A 20,737-nucleotide genomic window follows, 5' to 3' on the forward strand; every position below is an offset into this window, starting at 1 on the left:
GTTAGATTTAAAGATTCTGGCAGAGACTTTTGAAAATTCTCTTCAAGGAGTATGACAGAATGGAAAACTAGGAGACACAGAAGGAGCTGAAATTCCCCAGTTACATACTATTTGTTTTCCCAAGTGTATTGATTTATAGAAAAATGAATATAGTGTTTTCAAGGACTTTGGTTTCATTTTCTTTATTCTGATAAGCAGGCTTTTATTCATTTCTAGCTAAACAGAGAACAAAGAAGAAATGAGAACTTTTTTGCCTTCACATTGAGGTTGGTGAGAATTCTACCACCTTTGCCATTCTCTTTTTGTTCTCTGCTTTTTAAAAATATCAGACCTTACAAGAATTCATATACAGTTGAGCTGTTTTACAATATATAGAATGGAATGGTCCCATAGGCTCACTGGACTTGCAGCAACAGAAGCCTCTGTCACCTTCAAAGTGTATGTGAAGGGCACGTTACTTCTGCCCTGGTTGCTTAAACTTGATGCCTTCTAGCTGAAGGTTATTCTTGTTCTGGTGATTCAGTGAAAGCTTCTCTGTTGTCTCATATATTAGATTAGCTTCTTCTTTGACTTCAATTTGACTAATTTAGTTCTATGGCTTTTAAAAAATAACCTTCATGCTGGGTTTATATAAGATGGGTCTCCATTTTGGCATAATTTTTATATGGTACAAAATGTCCTTAAGTAGAAGGCATTGCTACATAGAGTAACTAACCATGAGGCATTTCTGTCCTTTCTCTGTAGCTGCAATTTTGAAAATGTTTGCCATTGTGGTGAGCTTTTAGTGTGAACTGACATTTTATAAAATAAGTAAATGGTATGTTATCAGGGTCATAAAGTCGTCTTGTGAAATTCTCATGTACAATGAAGTCAGAAATTGAATTATGACTTTCTGCTTTTTTTAATCAGAAGAACATTATAAGACCTAAATATAACTAGAATCTGTTGTTTTCTTTTGTTTTCATATTTCATATTGGTTAAGGTAACTTTTTTAAACCATTTTTGCTGCTTTCATTTTGGTTGTATGTGTGAGGAAACATGTTTAATTTTGGTTGCTATGGCTAGAAGAAACAAATTTTTTAATTTAATTAATTTTGTTTGAATCTTTTCATAAAGAATTCATAAAACTCATCATTTTGGGGGAGGCTCAATTTGATCATTTTTCAAAAAACATCAATAAGATGGTTATCTAAAGGTTTAATAAAGAGAACTTCAAATACTCAAATAAGCTTTATAAAGTTTGAATTACAGCGTGCTAATGATATTTACCTTTCATTCTAAAATGTAACATTGTTTTGTTCTGTTGAAACTCAGAGATTTTGGATGCTAAGGAAATAAAAAGTACAGACTCTTGGAGTTCCCCACACTTAATGCATCTAACAATTGTAGCCCTAACCCTGGGGCATACCTTTTAAGTGCCACTCTGGAATTGATTTCAAAGGGCTCAAGATCCTTTAGGAGGCTGTTGTGCATTAGGAATGTGTGTGTTTGTTTTTTTTTTTAAAAGAGTACTTTAGGCATGTTGCATTTCTAATTAGTGCACATGTAGGAAATATACCTTATTGATTTTAAAGTGATTTTGATGTCAAGAAATCCAATAAAATGAGGCACCAGAGGGAAGCTTTGTTTTAAAGTCTTTTGTAATGAAAACAATGAGTGAAACACTCTTGAATAATAATTATGAGCTCTATACATGAGGGAGAGTTTTAATCTGAATGTAGACAAGTAGATTCTGTTCTTTCACTTAAAAGGGGATAATGATATCAACTAACGTTTGTTGAGCCCCTGCCAGGTGTCAGAGATATTGGCTAAGTTAATGGATTTTATATGGATTTTCTTATGTAATCTTGAAGATCCCTTTGAGGTAGGTACTCTTATTATTCTCATTTTATGGATTAGGAAACTGATGTTCAGGAAAGATCAGTAACTTAGCTAAAGTCACCAGCGAGCAGGGAACAGAGCCTGGATTCTCACCCAGGCAGTCCAACTTTAAAGCTGACACTGATAATCACTGAGGCCCAATAATGGTGAGAGGTAAGAGAATTTAAGAACGCTTTAGCAGACAGTGGAGGTTGCGGGGTGCAGCGACAGGATGTCTCACGTGGGCTGCTGCGTATTACCCAGCTGAGGGTCTGAGTGGAGATGCAATCTAGCCCTCCCTCTGCTGGGCAAACTGTGGGCCTTTCTGCTGACACTCGCAGGACTGTGTCTACTTAGAGAGTGGCATAGTTTTCTTGTTTTTCTTTTCTTTTTTTTTTTTTTTTTGAGATGGAATTTCACTGTTGTTGCCCAGGCTGGAGTGCAATGGCATGATCTCAGCTCACTGCAACTTCCGCCTCCCGAGTTCAGGTGATTCTTCTGCCTCAGTCTCCCGAGTAGCTGGGATTACAGGTGCCCACCACAATGCCCGGCTAATTTTTTTTTATTTTTAGTAGAGATGGAATTTTGTCACGTTGACCAGACTGATGTCCTCCTGACCTCAGGTGATCCACCTGCCTCAGCCTCCCAAAGTGCTGGAATTACAGGCGTGAGCCACCACACACAGTCAGTTTTCTAATCCATGTGTCCAGAAGGGGCATATTTTTTAAATTCACCTGAAGGCAAATCTCAATTCTATAATCATACTCTGAATATTACTGCCTGTATTTCCATTCACTTGCAATAGCGGACTTCAACCTACCTCTTTCTAGTCTACATGCTTCTTTGGTGGTCTCATTGTATCTACCTTTATGCTGACAACTCCAAAAGTTACATTTTCATTTCAGATTTCTCTTTCAAACTCTGCTCTTGTATATCCAACTGCCTACTTTACATCTTCACTTTGATGTTAATATGCACCTCAAATTTATAATGTCACCAGCTGGACTCTGCTTCTTCCTCCTCCTCTTGCAGCCATTCCCACCTCAGTTAATGGCAACTCCATCTTTCCAGTTGCTCCAGACCGAAAAACTTAAAGATATCTTGAGTTCTGTCTATCCTAGGTTTAATGTTTCATGAATTCCTGTTGGCTCAATTGCCAAACTATATCTACAATCTGAACCCTGTGTCCACTTCTGCTACCACCAACCAGTTCTAAGCCATTATTTTATCTCATCTAGGTTACTATGGGAACTCCCAATGGCTATTTCTACTTTTTCCTTTGCCCTTCATACTTCATTCTATTCACCAGAGTGAGTCCTCTAAAGAAAAATACAGTTGATGTTTTAGTGCTCAAACATCTGCAGTAGTTCTTATGATCTGCAGCCCCCATTACCTTTCTGTCTTTCTTACTATGCTCTTTGTAGCTCACTCTGCCCTACTTTGACTGGCCTCCTTGCTGTTTTGCCACTGCTTTCCTGCCTTAGGCTTCTGCTGTGATGTTACATCTGCCTGCAGTGCTCTTCCCCCGGCTGTCTGCTTGGCTAATTTTCTTGCCTCTTCAAGTTTTGCTCAAATGTCTCCTTCTCAATGAGGCTAATCTTGACCTTATTTAATACTGAAATCTGCTCTGAACTTCTCTATCACCCAGCCCTGCCTACTCTATTCTGCTTTTTCTTTTTTAAAATAGCATGTGTTATTTTCTAATATATGAAATCATTTACTTTTTATTATCTGTATTGTTTATGGTCACTCTATTCATGATTGGCACAGAGTAGACAGCCAGTAAATATAAGTTGAAAGAATGAATAAATGAATGATGCCCTATAGTCTAGGGATGCCTCTGATCTCACATCATTTTGCTCTTATAGCCTACCGAAAAGCTAGGTGGAAGAGTTTATAAAGATTATTGCTCTCTATGTAAATACATCAAAAATATTTGTAAAGTGTAGGAAGAGCATTTGAAAAGAATGAGACCCAACTGTTCCTTCATCACATATGATATCAGGCAGTTGCTTGATTTTATTGATTCTCTGACAAACCTCAGATCCTTTTGTTTACCAAGTGAGTAGAAGGTGTATGTATTTCTTTCTTGGTAGGCCAAACATACCAGCAAATGATTGCACTGGAAACATGGAGGTGGGGCTTGGAAAACCAGTGTGTATAGAGATTGTAGTGGAAGTTTTATGTTATAGTTGTCTTCTTTCCATTTCATTTCACTCTAGCCAAGACTGAATTGTATAAAATCAGCTATGATAATATTGTGCGGCAAACTTCCCTTGCCTCCTTTTCCTTTACTTAAATCTTCTTGTGATGATTTAGATTTTCTTTTTCAGTTAACATTTGGTTTCAAGGCTATACATTATTCCTGACTATATTATACTAATTTTTCTGAGGCATGGTGATGGGGGAGAGCAAGGCTTATAAAGTTGTTATGCATTCAAGATAACATCTTTTTTTTTTTTTTTTTTGGAGACAGAGTCTCTGTTTCACGATCTTCTAATCTCGGCTCACTGCAGCCTCTGCTTCCTAGGTTCCAGCGATTCTCCTGTCTCAGCCTCCTGAGTAGCTGGGATTACAGGCACAGACCACCATGCCTGGCTAATTTTTGTATTTTTAGTAGAGACGGAGTTTCACCATGTTGGCCAGGCTGGTCTTGAACTCCTGACCTCAGGAGATTGTAGTGGAAGGCTGGCCTCAGCCTCCCAAAGTGCTGGGATTATAGGTATGAGCCACCGCACCCGGCCTCAAGATAAATTCTTAATGAAAATTTTAAAAATGCTCTTTTAGAACATTATTTCAGTACTTGACAGTCTTTCACTAGTTGCTGATCCTTTCTTCTGATATTTTGGGAGGATAGGGTATTAGGCAAAGGTGAACATTTGTGATGATGGTGGGGATTGGCACCTACTATTAATAAAAATATTTCTCTTTTATATTTAGCTAAATGGAGTTTCACTAAATGAGATCCACCATGAATCCATGAAGCCCAAAGATACTTTTGGTGGAAGACTTGTTGACATGATTAGAATAGTTTAAACTTGAGGAAGAGACACTTATTTCCAGATAAAACCATCAAACGTGTATGAATGTGCACACCTGTATGTATGTGCTAGTGTTATGACAATAATTAGAGCATAGAAAGAACCATGTTAATAGAGATGATGTATAGTACTTATCAGGAGAAAACATAGGAGAAGGTCAGTAATAAATAAGGATAGTTACCTGGGAGAACACAAATTAAATACAATCACAGATATACTAATAAATCATGAATGTTTTTTATTTCTGTGTTTTTGATTATTTAACCTTTTAATTATTTACTCATGAATGGAATTTTGAATGTCTACAAAATAATTTTAATAAAAGAGGTAGAGAAATACATATAGTGAATTCACACTCTTGCATGGAAATCAGAAGCTTAAGGAAAGAATAATAACAGAGAGCATTTGGATGGAGGAAAGAGAAGTAAGAGAAGTGATATTGTCACAGAGCTTATTACTTCAATAACTTTCCTGGTCCAGGTTTAAAAAACTTACAGTAATAGATGACACGTTCTAAAAATTTTAAGAAACCTTCTCTTAGAAGTGGAATAACTTAGCCAGGTGTGGTGATGTGCGCCCATCATCCCAGCTACTTGAGAGGCTGAGTGGGAGGATCGCTTGGGCCTGGGAGGCGGAGGTTGCAGTGGTGAGCTGTGATCATGCCACTGGCACTCGAGCTTGGGCAACAGAGTGACCCTGTCTCCAAAAAAAAAAAAAAAAAGAGGTGGAATAACATGGCTTTTCATCTTAACTCTTTGGCAATTATATATCTCGGTATATTGAGGAAACAATGAAAGAAGCAAATCTGGCCACTTGGTGATATGAAGTGCTAGAAAGTCTGGACAGGCCTATCTTTAACGTTTGTAGTGGGAAGTGTGAGGGTACAGACGGAGGCCTGCACACCGTATGCCTACATGTGTAAGTTACAATTCTATGTAATAGGCTGCTAAAGTAGGCTCTACCCACCAATCTTTCTACTTTGAGAAATATACCTTCGAAATGACCCAGAAGGCAAGATTGGTTTTAGAATTCTTGGGTTCCTTTTAGAAGGAGGTGATGGAGACAGAGCTCACTTCTGTGTCCCTGACACATGGCCTGTTTTCTTCTCTTCCCACTTCTGACTGTCTTGCACTTGAGGGGCCTTGAGTGCCTGCAAGTAGACAGCTCAGCCTGTACACCCAAACTCAATCTGCACTCATTGGCAAACAGCTGCCTTTTGGCTACCTTTCAGGTATAGGGTTGGGCACATTGAATGATTCAGTCTTGGAAGGATGAATTCCACAAAGAGGCCAGCATAGGCACTGGAAGTGGATTTGCACTGGTTGAGCAGGGAGTTGAGACACTGGCTACCCTGGGTACGATAGGATAGAATAGATGTGGGCTCTAGGTGGGTATATCATCTTGGCCCCATGGTCACTTCCAAAGCATGAGGATAGGGGGTGGGGCAGCTTTTGCCCAGATTTATAGAGAAAGTGACCATTTATTTGGGTGATAATCCCAAATAAGTTGTTAGAAATGCTTCCTAGACTTTCAGAGAAGTAAATGTCAACAATTTTATGTTAACACTAAATATGATTCCAAGGGACTATATATGACATAAAAGGAATGTGATAAACATTAAGAAAGAAGATGCATAGTTGGTAGGGCCTGGCTTTACTACTTTTTCTTTCACTGGAAACTAAGATTGTGGCTGATGTGTTTAAGTGCTCCATAAATAGTTGTTGAACAACAACCCCAAACTCCAATGTATCTATGTAGGGGTACAAATCTGAAAGAATATGGATCAAAGATGAGAAGAGGGACATATGTAGTTTGGATATTTGTCCCCACCCAAATTTCATGTTGAATTGTGATTCCCAGTGTTGGAGATGGGGTCTGGTGTGGAGTGATTGGACCTTGGGGGCGGATTTCTCATGATGGCTTAGCACCAGCCTCTTGGTGTTGTCCTTATGATAGTGAGTGAGTTCTTGAGAGATCTGGATGTTTAAAAGTGTGTGGCACCTCCCTCTCTTTCTCTCTTGCTCCTGTTCTCACCATGTGAGATGCCTGCTCCCCACTTTGCCTTCTGCCATGAGTAAAAGCTCCCTGAGCCCTCCCTAGAAGCTGAGCAGATGCCAGCATCATGCTTTCTGTATAGCCTGCAGAACCATGAGCCAATTAAATATCTTTTCTTTATAAATTACCCAATCTCAGGTATTTCTTATAGCAATGCAAGAATAGCTTAATATGGGCACACCTGACTGAAGGCAAATAAAAGAGAATGGCAGAAACTAGGAAAAATAATGTTGGGAAGGCTAAAGCACTTCTCATTTGCCAGGGCTGGCAGGACATGCTGAAGGTAAGGAAGAAAAACAAAAACAGGAAGGAATAGATCCTCTACATGAGTCACATGATAAGAGATTAATAGATGACATATGATACATCTAAACTGTGATGTCAAATTGGCAAGGGTGGAACAAAGATTAATATAAGGGAATTGAATTAAGTAGAAAACAAAGATGTTATAATTTGTATTAAATATATAAATCCATATGTTTTGGTATTATGTATGATATCTCTGGAACTATAAGAGTAAGTGCCCAAAGTAGTTGCCTCTGGGAGGGAAATTAGGTGGTAGGAAGACAAGGATGAGAGAGAGAGATTTGGTTTCACTATATACATTATTAAACCTTGTATTACCTAATAAAATTTTAAATTAATTAAACAATAATTGAAACTCTAGATGATGAAAGTAAAGAAGATAACCTAATCTCTAAATTTGTTGAAGTACATACATCCAAAAGAAGTATATCCCTGAATCCTAAAATGATCTTTAGATGTGATAACAGAAACTTTCTTGGGAGTCCTTGAGAAATGGCAGACCTGCCAGAAAGCAGAGTGCTCCGGACTGAATGTTTGTATCTTCCCCACCCCCAACTGCAAATCCATGTGTTGAAATCCTAACCCCCAGGGTGATGATATTAGAATGATGGAGCCTTTGGGAGCTAATTAGGCCATGAGTGTATAGTCCTCATCAATGGGATTAGTGTCCTTATAAGAAGAGACATGATGTGTTCTGCTGTCTGCCATGTGAAGATACAGAGAGAAGGCAGCCATCTGCAGACCAGAAAGGAGGCCCTCACCAGACACCAGATATGCCAGTACCTTGAACTAGGACTTTCCAGCCTCCGAAACTGTGAGAAGTAAATGTTTGTCGTTTAAGCCACCCAGTCTATGATCTATTTGTTATAGCACCATGAACTGACTAATACATAGAGAAGAGCAAATATGCTTATTTTCAACATAGGTAAAAAAGTGATCTCTTTAATTAAACTGGACATCTAGGTGCCAATCTGTAGGAAAACTAAAAACCTAATTTGTAAATAAAGGGCAGTAATTACTAGCAGTCAGCATGAATTCTTCATGAACAAGTCATGCCAAACTATAAATATGTATTTTTTGAGCTCTTAAACAGGAAGGTGTAGAAAGGGTGTTTCTATTTCATTAAAACATTTGGAAAAGCCTCTTCATGATATATCTATATTTTTGACAAAATGAAAAAGGTAGAATATTTCACACAACAGCATTTAATAATATTGAAAATCATGTCTAAAGTGTTTATTAATTGATCATTACATATCTGGAAAGAGATTTGTAACAGTATCAAAATTAGGTTTTATGTCTGGCTTTCACCTGTTTAATGATTTAATAGGGAATTCTGGAATTCCTACTGGACAAATTAATGGATAAACAGGGAAATGGGAGGGCGTGTTAATGTGTTGGGTTCTTCCAAACCAATTTTTGACTAGCAGGAATAAAAGTCCATATTCTACAGGATAAGGTGTTAGGAGGACAAAATAAAATTCTGCACTGAGGAGTAAATACAAATTATTTGTTTAAGGATGTGATAAGAGACTTGAGTTTGCAGTAATCTTTGGAAAAAAAAAGACTTAAACAGTTTAGTTGAAAAGTGAGTATAAAGTTAGACTAACTAGGTAAGTATGATGACTGTGTCATGGAATTTAATAAGCTTAAAGGAGAATCAGCCATCACCTTACAAACTAATTGTGTTACAAAAGTTAATCTTTTTTTTTTTTTTTTTTTAAATTAAATATTTGGTATTAGGGAATTTTCTATAGGAACTACATTATAGATGGTTAGGTTTCCAAGTCATCCCACAAGAACATATAAACTTATGTAAAGAATTATAGTTTTATTAAGAGGAGCCTGAGCTCTGGAGTGGGTGGTGAGGAGTGGGGGGTTGAGGGGAGGACGGTGGGAGAGAGGTGGTGGTTATGTGTTACTGTAGGGAGGAGAAGTAGGTGCCAAACATTTCCTCTTTAATATTTGTGAGGGAATGGCCACCCTTAGGCAAATTTTGGAAATGGGTAAAGTTTTCCACTGGCTTCTCTGTGCATCTCTCTGAACTTCCATCATCACTCTCCTTTGCTGCCAGGGCACGATGAAAACACAATGTGGTTCATGCTGTAATAGAGATGTGCACAGGGTGAGCAATGACTTAGTTCATACTGATGTGTGACTGAATGTATGCACCCCTTGACCTCTCAGGGTTAACTACATTTAGAAGTGAAATGTGTGTCAAACCAAATGAATTTAAAATTGATATAAAATGATAGAAGTTCAGTTTCAAGCAGGGAATAAAGTGGAATGTAGGAAATTGAGGCATTGCAGACAAGATAGTTTGCAGAGAAGGGAAGGATCCACATGGTTGGGTTTGCCCTGCCTTGGTGTCTTTCTCTGGAGACATCTATCACCACTGTCAAGAGATTTGTTTTCCTTCCTTTGATTCTGAAAACTGGGATTTTGTTATAGTCTCTTTCCAAATCTGTACTTTTCTTACTTTATTTATAAAGTGTACTTTTCCCCCTTTATTAAGCTGTTTTTTTGGATAAAAGTTTAAAAGTGGCCGGTTTCAACTCAACGAGCATCTAATGGGATAGTAAGCTTCTCATCATTTCTGTTCATCCAAGTCCAGTACATTGGTGAAATGAAGGTTGTGTAGAAGGTATTCTTGAATCATTTGGGAGGTGCTGCCTAACTCCTAAGATTTTATAGATTATAAAATGCAAATGCCGGCCAGGCGTGGTGGCTCCTGCCTGCAATCCCAGGACTTTGGAAGGCCAAGGCGGGTAGATCACCTGAGGTTAGGAGTTCGAGACCAGCGTGACCAACATGGAGAAACCCCGTCTCTACTAAACATACAAAATTAGCCGGGCCTGGAGGCGCATGCCTGTAATCCCAGCTATTTGGGAGGCTGAGGCAGGAGAATTGCTTGAACTCGGGAAGCGGAGGTTGTGGTGAGCCGAGATCGCACCATTGCACTCCAGCCTGGTCAAGAAAAGCAAAACTCCGTCTCAAAAATAAAACAAAATAAAATGCAAATGCTTCAGAATATAATACTTACAACCTAGTAGGATTTTTGTTTTGGATTTGCGTTGTGGTATTGCTATACCTACAATTTGTCAGATTTAGACTTTGCTTCAATTTCATTTGCAAAATTATGCAGTTTTCTGCCTATGATAGTCCTGATTTCCAATCAGTCAGGAATACTGACCAGGACATACAAAAAAGCAGGAAGATTTTAAAAAAATAAGAAATAGCATTTATTTAAAGACTAATAATTATATGAAGTCAAGTTCTTTAAGGACTTATTTTTTTTAAAGTAATTTTTACCATGGAAAAATGAACTTTTGAAAAACTTTTACTTAATTTGTGTTAAAGACATGAACACAGACTTAGAAGATACTTTGGCTAAATTAGGTTGTCTTTTGTCTCTTGGCTAAAAAGCACTCCTTTTAGAAAGATACTTACTTCTAGGCTGAAAAATTCTTCTAGAAGGGTTTACATATGATATGGATAATTTTTGCTTTCCTTAATTTTTTATCTTCCTTACTTTCAATTTCTGGTGGCCTAGCTTTGGAAACCAGTCGTGAATTTCACAGTGAAAACGACATGTTTTTAAAGGCTGCCAAGGTTCGCCACATTTTATTTTAGTTCACAACAGTCTCCTCTACTTTTGTCCTTCAGATGAAAGAACAAAGCAATGGCAGCAATCTTGACTTGATTTTTATGTAGGATAGTACATGTCATAGAGGGGTAACAAGTAAATCCTTTTGTGAGGACTTATTTGATAGAACTCTAAGGCTATACATTGACGGGCATATCCTATTGCATAGATTGACTCTGGGCTATGCAGAAAGGTCACCACAGGATAGACTATCTGTCAATTTAGATTTCCCTGTGTTAGAAGGAATCAAAGTGGTAGGTGAAATGATTGAAAAAGCAAAATCAAAACCAAACCAAACTAAAACATTTCAGTTCTAGAAATGCATTTGAGAGAAACCATTTGGCAATAGTGTTTGGAGCCTTTCTTGAAGCATGTCTCCTACATTGCAGCTGAATAGCTGAGAAAAGAGACCATGTTTCTACTTTTAGAAGGAAAAAAAAAATCAATGCAAAGGAGAGAGAAACAAGGTAGAAAAGGGCTAAATTGTAGGGCTTTGACTTTATGTATTGATGTATCATATGCTAATAACAGTAATTTGAAACTTTGAGAAGAAACTCAAGTAATATCTTTTCACTTAATATAATTTGAATAATTATTTTTTCAAGGCAAAATCTTTTAAAAAGTAAAGGATTTTGTAGCCACCTTGTAAGTGGCTTGTGATAGAGTTAAGCATAGACTAGGAATAAGGACACACTTGGCATGTTTGAAGGGGCAAATGGGGCCCTGGGCAGGCCATTTGGGTTATTTTCAATAAGAGAAAGAGAACTATCTAGAAATATGCTACATTTCAGGAAGTGTGCTCTCTCTTTGCAGTAAACGATACCAGTGGCTTTCATATAAAATTCTTAACACTTACTGTGGTTTTTAGTAGATAAATGAATAATATATTAAAGCTATTTGAAAACATGGCTAGAGATTTTGAATATTAATTCAACTATGACATGCCACATATGGTCATTTGATATAAATGTATATTGTTAGGCAAAAATCTCACTGAATTGATTTTTTTTTTTTTTTGAGACCGAGTCTCGCTCTGTCGCCCAGGCTGGAGTGCAGTTGCGTGATCTCGGCCCACTGCAAACTCTGCCTCCCGGGTTCACACCATTCTCCTGCCTCAGCCTCCTGAGTAACTGGGACTACAGGTGCCCGCCACCACGCCCGGCTAATTTTTTGTAAGTTTTAGTAGAGACGGGGTTTCACCGTGTTAGCCAGGATGATCTCAATCTCCTGACCCCGTGATCTGCCCGCCTCGGCCTCCCAAAGTGGTGGGATTACACCAAACCCGGCCAATTGATTTTTAAGGATAATGTTAATGCCTTAAAGAATGGCTTGCAGTTCTTTTTTTTTTTCTGCTTCTTATTTTGTCTTGACCAACTATCCGTGCCTTGTCAGGGGCTTTTCTCTTTTTACACAACTGTGCAATTTATATTAGTTTCTTTTCCTGTCCAAGAAGGTAAATTGCCTTTAACCTTCTCCAGTCAAAACCCTCAAATAAACAATCTCTAAATCAAGTAAAGACATATCTTTACTTGTTTCCATGTCTTTCAAAGGGTTGCTTGTTCCTTGTCTAAGTCATCATTAACCAGAAGGAGCAAAATATGGGGGTAGGCTGCCTCAGTGCTATGATTTCACAGAAGCCAAAGGACTTGAAGACTTGAACGCTGTAAGATGTGTCTTACCATTCTGATCACTTAAGACTACTGCTCAAATACAAACCCACCTCAGATGAGTTGTTAATTTAATTGTGAACATACTGGTGTAGATTAATTTGTTACAGGACCTAAGCCCAGACAGCATGACCTCAGGAAACAGTTGGGGAATATCTTCTTTCTCTGAAGGTAGATTTTGTAGCCTGGTCCTCTGAGGGCTACGGTTGATATCAGGAAGAGGTGTTGAATACAAGTTTTACCTATTCCTTGATTTTCATGAGTATTGTTCTTTAGAAAACAGTTTTCTTTACTAATAAGCATCTTTTGTGTTTGTGCACAGGCAGCATGTCAGCTGAAACACCAATCACACTGAATATCGATCCTCAGGATCTGCAGGTCCAAACATTCACTGTAGAGAAGCTACTGGAGCCTCTCATAATTCAGGTATTAATACCATGGAAATTATGATATATAGTAACTGCAGAAGGATGAAAAAAAGTGGGAAAAATGAATAATGAAGAAATAAAAGGTTTGATTTTTGTATATGAATATGTCATCTAAAATTGTCCTTTATTTAAAGAGTTGTTAAGATGTGAAAAGTAGGTATGTATGTTGCTAAGATGTGAAAAAGTATGAATTCTGAAAGTTCCCTGACATTCTCTTTTAGCAATAATAACAGTAATTATATATATATATATAATTTTCAGAGTACCTTTATATAAATTATCTTCTTTGATAATCATGAAAACTGAATGAGGCAGGTAACATGGTTAAAACCATCTTTATCATATAGATGAGGAAACTGAGGCCTAGAGAATTTTACTAACTTGCCTCAGGCACATGGCATCTCATTTGCCAAATAGGAAATTACCTTTAAAATACTAAAATATATGAGAAAAGCAGCTATTTAAAGGAATTCTGTGATAAAGTCTTTCATAAGGTGAATAATCCTTTGATGATATGCATAATGATTCTCCGATTTTTTTTATTATGTAAGTCGAGATTTCGTGTATTGCATTTTCTTAGAGCAGGGCTTGAAGAAACTTATGCAGTGGTATAGATTTAAATTTTTGTACTTAACCCACAATTTGTGAGGGAACTCCCCTTTAGGCCTTACATCATGCCTCCTAATACAAGATTCAAGTCCCTTTTCCTAGGGACTCAAAAGAACCCAAGGGTTACTTGGATGAAAAACTATGCTGACCTTTCCTCAGATCATTTAAATGTGTTCTGCTTATCTTTTTTTGTGAGATGGATGTGGGGAGGGGAGTAGCTCTGAAAACAGACTTTGTACATATTTTTATCGATTTGTATATATTGTGCAAGTTGATATCTGCTACTTGAAAGACAATTCAAAACCTGTGCCTCCCTGATGATACCTTAATAGTTAGCTTTGGCAGTCTTAACGGCACTAATATCTGCTGTGAAATTTATACTAGATGACTGTGGAGACGTCATTAAAGTTTGTCTTCGTCACCCACTAAACAGTTTCATGTTAAAAAGAAAAAAGGCTGGGTGCAGTGGCTCATGCCTATAGTCCCAGCACTTTGGGAGGCCAAGGTGGGAGGATTGCTTGAGTCCAGGAGTTAAAGACCAGTCTGGGCAACATAGTGAGACCCTGTTTGAAAAAAGAGAGAAAGAAAGAAAGACAAAAACCCTTCATTTGTTTTTCTAATTAAGTTCACAAAAAAATTAGAATGTCCAAAAAAGTTAAAAAAATAGAATAAAAACACTCATAATTTTACCAAGAGATAAACATTAATGTTTTGGTGCATTTACTTCCAGTACAACAAAGTTACAGGAGATTTTTTTTATCTCTTTGTACTTTGTGCTATTAAAGACTATATCTTCTTTATATATGTCCTTACATGTATATACATTATATATATGAAGAATATATATATGTTAACAAGTGGAGCTAGTACTATATATGTAGACTTTAATCCCACTTTTCCATTTTAAATGATATTTTAATAATTTTCCTATTTATTTGTAAGCATGATCTAATAAAACTGCTATTTACTTATATATCATATGGCTGCACTATAGTTTTTTTTTTAAGTAGCCTTGCGTTTTTGGACATTTAGGGTGTTTCTATTTTTTTCCTATTATAGATACTGCTGTGCTGAACATCTTTGTATACACATTTTTGTTATCAATTTGTATTATTTCACTAGAATTAGTTACAAATGTAAAAGTTAATGGCCAAGATACGAGTATTTTTATACTTTTTCATACATATCGCCAAGTTTTTTGGGGACAGTTTTTGACTTTATATGTTAATGTATCATATGCTAATAACAGTAATTTGAAACTTTGATTTGAGAAGAAACTCAAGTAATATCTTTTCCCTTAATAGAATTTGAATAATTATTTTTTCATGGCGAAATATTTTAAAAAGTAAGGGAATTGTAGCCACCCTGTAAGTGGGCTCACAAGTCATGTAAGGTTTTGTTCCTATCCAATTATAAGGAGTAGGAATAGGGAAATGACCTTCATTTTGGAGATGGCTGGTGAAAACAAATACATTAATGCTAGTGTATAACCCTTATTTGCTCTATAACAATGGAACATTAGAGTTGGTCACTTAAAACTTGCTAATCACAAAGGTTGCTGACATGTTGCTTGTATACAGAGAGAGTATCATGGGGAAACTACTTTTTATATGCTAACGGAAACTAATAGATATTTTGCTTTAGTCAAGTACATTGCTAAAGAAGTTAATAGAAAGTATTCTAAGTAAATTCACATTAAAGGGTAATGCCAGTCACAGTGTGTGTGTGCATGTGTGTGTGTGTGTGCACATGCGCGCATTTTATGGCGTGTTCTAAATCGATTATAACCATCTATAAACATTTATTGAGTTCACCTATAAAATTAGAAGGATGAAAATGACCTGAGTAATCTTGTTTGATTGGAAAGAAATGCATCTCTTTTAAAAAGTGTGATTATACTAGTTTTAGAGGGCTTTTGATGTTCTTGGATTCAGACTTTTCATGATCCACAAGTAGATGAGTCACAGAAATGGAACTCATTACCTTTTACATACCAGACAGTTCTGCTACACGTAAATGTGATTGCTAATTTTGTCTTCCTTAAGATTGTTGTCAGTGTTTTCAAAATATTCACTGATTTCTGAAAAGTGCTTTGGTATACAACATCGATGTCTCAGCTATAAAAATTATTTTGTGGTCTTAGCAATACTCAAGTGGTATTAAATTAAAATATTAATAATTTATATAATATCAACTATATGTAATAAATGTCTTATAAAGCAGAATTCTATTTAACAAAATTATTTGTATACACTCTTGTTTTTTTTAATGGGATTCTTCTTATCAAAAACCAGTACATTTCAAAGTCAAAGAGTTATATTTTAAAATAACTGATCTTTTTGGATTTGATGTTCAGCCTTCTTGTATCTGTCACTTTGATCATGTATTACCCACCAACACAAATAAAATATCTCATTAAATTATATTAAAGGTTTTTTCCAGCATAACATCATGTTAAGTGTCTCATCACATTCTTTTTGGTTTTTCAAAAAGTGTTTATTTTTGTTTTTTTAGATAAAAATAAGCTGTTTAAAATTTACAAGAAAAAACAAACAACTCCATCAAAAAGTGGACAAAGGATATGAACAGACACTTCTCAAAAGAAGATATTTATGCGGCCAACAAACATATGAAAAAAAGCTCATCATCACTGGTCATTAGAGAAATGCAAATCAAAACTATAATGAGATACCATCTCATGCCAGTTAGAATGGTGATCATAAAAAGTCAAGAAACAACAGATGCTGGAGAGGACATGGAGAAATAGGAATGCTTTTACACTGTTGGTGGGAGTGTAAATTAGTTCAACCATTGTGGAAGACAGTGTGGCAATTCCTCAGGGATCTAGAACCAGAAATACCATTTGACCCAGCAATCTCATTACTGGGTGTATACCCAAAGGATTACAAACCATTCTACTATAAAGACACATGCACATGTATGTTTATTGGAGCACGGTTCACAATAGCAAAGACTTGGAACCAACCCAAATGCCCATCAGTGACAGACTGGATAAAGAAAACGTGGCACATACACACCATGGAATACTATGCAGCCATAAAAAAGGATGAGTTCATGTCCTTTGCAGGGACATAGATGAAGCTGGAAGCCATCATTCTCAGCAAACTATTACAAGAAGAGAAAACCAAATGCCACGTGTTCTCACTCATAAGTGGGAGTTGCATAATGAGAACACATGGACACAGGGAGGGGAACATCACACACTGGGGCCTGTCAGAGGGTCGGGGGTTAGAGGAGGGATAGCATTAGGAGAAATACCTAATGTGGATGATGGGTTGATGGGTGCAGCAAACCACCATGGCACGTGTATATCTATGTAAAAAACTTGTACGTTCTGCACATGTATCCCAGAACTTAAGGTATAATAAAAGAAAAAAAAGAATAACCTGTTTATTTAAAAAGGCTAAGTAGACCTCAATATTTATTTTTCATCAACTTTTATTTTAAGTTCAGGAGTACATGTGCAGGATGTGCAGGTTTGTTACATAGGTAAACATGTGCCATGGTGGCTTGCTGCACAGATCATCCCATCACCTAAGTATTAAGCCCAGCATCTATTAGCTATTCTTCCTGATGCTCTCCCTCCCCCAACCCCTGCTGACAGGTCCCAGTGTGTTCCCTCTGTAAGTCCATGTGTTCTCATCCTTCAGCTCCCACTTATAAGTGAGAACATATGGTATTTGGTTTTCTGTTCCTGCATTAGTTTGCTGAGGATAATGACTTCCAACTTCATCCACGTCCCTGCAGAGGACGTGAACTTGTTCTTTTTTATTACTGCATAGTATTCCATGGTATATATGTACCACATTTTATTTATCCAGTCTATCATTGATGGGCATTTAGGTTGATTCCATGTCTTTGCTATTGTGAATAGTGCTACAATGAACATACACGTGCATGTATCTTTATAATGGAATGATATATATTCCTTTGGGTATATACCCAATAATGGGATTGCTGAGTTAAATGGTATTTCTGCATCTAGGTCTTTGAGGAATTGCCACGCTGTTTTCCACAATGGTTGAACTAATTTACACACCCACCAACAATGTAAAAGCATTCCTTTTTCTCTGCAACCTTGTCAGCATCTGTTGTTTTTTGACTTTTTAATAAGCATTCTGACTAGTGTGAGATGGTATCTCATTGTTGTTTTGATTTACATTTCTCCAATGATCAGTGATGTTGACCTTTTTTGTTTTTTGAGACAGAGTCTTGCTGTGTCACCCAGACTGGAGTGCAGTGGCATGATCTTGGCTCACTGCAACCTCCACCTCCTGGGTTTCAGTGATTCTCCTATGTCAGCCTCCTGCTAGCTGGGTTTACAGGCACATGCCACCATGCCCAGTTAATTTTTGTATTCTTAGTAGACATGGGGTTTCACCATGTTGGCCAGGCTGGTCTTGAACTCCTGACCTCAGGTGATCTGCCCACCTCGGCCTCCCAAAGGGCTGGGATTACAGGAGTGAGCCACTGCACCCAGCCGATGTTGAACTTTTCTTCATGTTTATTGGCTGCATGTATGTCTTCTTTTGAAAAGTGTCTGTTCATGTCTTTTGCCCACCTTTTAATGGTTTATTTTTTTTTTTCTTGTAAATTTGTTTAAGTTCTTTGTAGACTCTGGATATTAGACCTTTTTCAGATGGATAGACTGCAAAATTTTTCTCCCATTCTGTAGGTTGCCTCTTCACTCTGATGATAGTTTCTTTTGCTGTGAGGAAACTCTTTAGTTTAATCATATCCCATTTATCTATTTTTGCTTTTGTTGCAATTGCTTTCGGCATTTTCATCATGAAATCTTTGCCTGTGCCTATGTCCTGAATGGTATTGCCTCAGTTTTCTTCTAGGGTTTTTATAGTTTTGGGTTTTACATTTAAATATTTAATCCCTCTTGGGTTACTTTTTGTATATGGTGTCAGGTAGGGGTCTAGTTTCAATTTTCTGCATGTGGCTAGCCAGTTCTCCCAGCACTATTTATTAAACAGGAAATCTTTTCCCCATTGCTTGTTTTTGTCAGGATTGTTGAAGATCAGATGGTTGTAGGTTTGTGGTCTTATTTCTGAGTTCCCTATTCTGTTCCATTGGTCTATGTGTCTGTTTTTATACCAGTACCATGCTGTTTTGGTTACTGTAGCCCTGTAGTATAGTTTGAAGTTAGATAATGTGAAGCCTCCAGCTTTGTTCTTTTTGCTTAGGATTGTCTTGGCTATTTGGGCTGTTTTTTGGTTCCAAATACATTTTAAAATAGTTTTTTTAAAAAAAATTCTGTGAAAAATGTCGGTAGTAGTTTAATAGGAATAGCATTGAATCTATAAATTGCTTTGGGCAATATGGCCATTCTAATGACCATGATTCTTCCTATCCATGAGGATGGAATGTTTTTCCATTTGTTTGTGTCCTCTCTGATTTCCTTGAGCAGTGGTTTGTAGTTCTCCTTGAAGAAGGCTTTCACTTCCCTTGTTAGCTGTGTTCTTAGATCTTTTATTATTTTTGTAGCAATCATAATTGGGAGTTCATTCATGATTTGGCTTTCTGATTTCCTGTTGTTGGTGTATAGGAATGCTAGCAATTTTTGCACAGTGATTTTGTATCCTGAGACTTTGCTGAAGTTGCTTATCAGCTTAAGGAGCTTTTGGGCTGAGACAATGGGCTTTTTCTAGATAAAGGATCATGTCATCTGCAAACAAAGATAATTTGACTTCCTCTCTTCCCATTTGAATACTCTCTATTTCTTTCTCTTGGCCTTATTGTCCTGGCCAGAACTTTCGATATTATGTTGAATAGGAGTGGTGAGAGAGGACATTCTTGTCTTGTGCATTTTCAAGGGGAATGCTTCCAGCTTTTGCCCATTTAGTATGATATTGGCTGTGGGTTTGTCATAGATGGTTTTATTTTTTTGAGGTATATTCCTTCAATACCTAGTTTATTGAGAGTTTTTTTTTTTTTTTAACATGAAGAGATGTTGAATTTTATCAAAGGCCTTTTCTACATCTATTGAGATAATCATGTGGTTTTTGTCTTTAGTTCTGTTTATGTGATGAATCACATTTGTTGATTTGCATGATCAAGACAACTTGATCATGGTGGATAATTTTCTTGATGTGCTCTTGGATTCAGTTTGCCAGTATTTTATTGAAGATTTTTGTATCGATGTTCATCAAGGATATTGGCCTGAAGTTTTTTTGTTGTTGTTGTATCTCTACCAGATTTTGTTATCAGGATGATGCTGACCTCATAGAATGAATTAGAGAGGAGTCCCTTCTTTTCAATTTTTTGAATAGTTTTAGTGGAAATGATACCAGTCCTTCTTGGTAGAATTCAGCTATAAATCCTTCTGGTCCTGGGCTTTTTTTGGGTTGGTAGGCTATTTATTGCTGCCTCTATTTCAAAACTCATTATTGGTCTATTCAGGCATTCAGTTTTTTCCTGGTTCAGTCTTGGGAAGGTGTATGTGTCCAGGAATTTATCCATTTCTTCTAAATTTTCTAGTTTATGTGCATAGAGGTGTTTATAGTATTCTCTGATGGTTGTTTGTATTTCTGTGGGGTCAGTGGTGATATCCCCCTTATCATTTCTGATTGTGTTTATTTGATTCTTCTCTCTTTTCTTCTTCATTAGTCTAGCTAGTGGTCTATCTATTTTATTAATTTTTCCAAAAAACAGCTCCTGGATTCATTGATTTTTAGAAGTGTTTTTTTGTTTCTCTATCTCCTTCAGTTAAGATCTGATTTTGGTTTTTTTCTTGCCTTCTGCTAGCTTTGGGGTTTTCTCTTAGTTCTCCAGTTCTTTTAGGTGAGATATTAGGTTATAACTTGAAATCTTTCAAGCTTTTTGATGTGGGCATCTAGTGCTATAAATTTACCTCCTAATGCTGCTTTAGCTATGTCCCAGAGATTCTGATAAGTGGTCTCTTTGTTCTCATTAATTTCAAAGAACTTCTTGATTTCTGCCTTAATTTCATTATTTACCCAACAGTCATTCAGGAGCAGGTTGCCTACTTTCCATGTAGTTGTGTGGCTTTGAGTTTTCTTTCTTTTTTTTTTTGAGACAGAGTCTCGCTCTGTCACCCAGGCTGGAGTGCAGTGGCCGGATCTCAGCTCACTGCAA

At 37.0% G+C, this 20,737-nt stretch overlaps 1 protein-coding gene across 1 annotated transcript in view; it reads left to right on the top strand.

Annotated features, from left to right (window-relative positions):
- Nucleotides 1–20,737, top strand: part of LOC105537316 (catenin alpha-3-like) — a gene marked incomplete at its 3' end in the record, with an annotated part of 150,931 nt that overhangs the window by 6,498 nt on the left and 123,696 nt on the right. The window contains exons 2-3 of the mRNA XM_011976893.1: nucleotides 11,298–11,375; nucleotides 12,898–13,001. Coding sequence (XP_011832283.1) covers nucleotides 11,321–11,375; nucleotides 12,898–13,001 — 159 coding nt within the window. The remainder of the gene's footprint in view (nucleotides 1–11,297; nucleotides 11,376–12,897; nucleotides 13,002–20,737) is intronic.

The sequence above is a fragment of the Mandrillus leucophaeus genome, unplaced genomic scaffold (assembly GCF_000951045.1).
Source record: "Mandrillus leucophaeus isolate KB7577 unplaced genomic scaffold, Mleu.le_1.0 Scaffold1701, whole genome shotgun sequence".
Lineage (NCBI taxonomy): Eukaryota > Metazoa > Chordata > Mammalia > Primates > Cercopithecidae > Mandrillus > Mandrillus leucophaeus.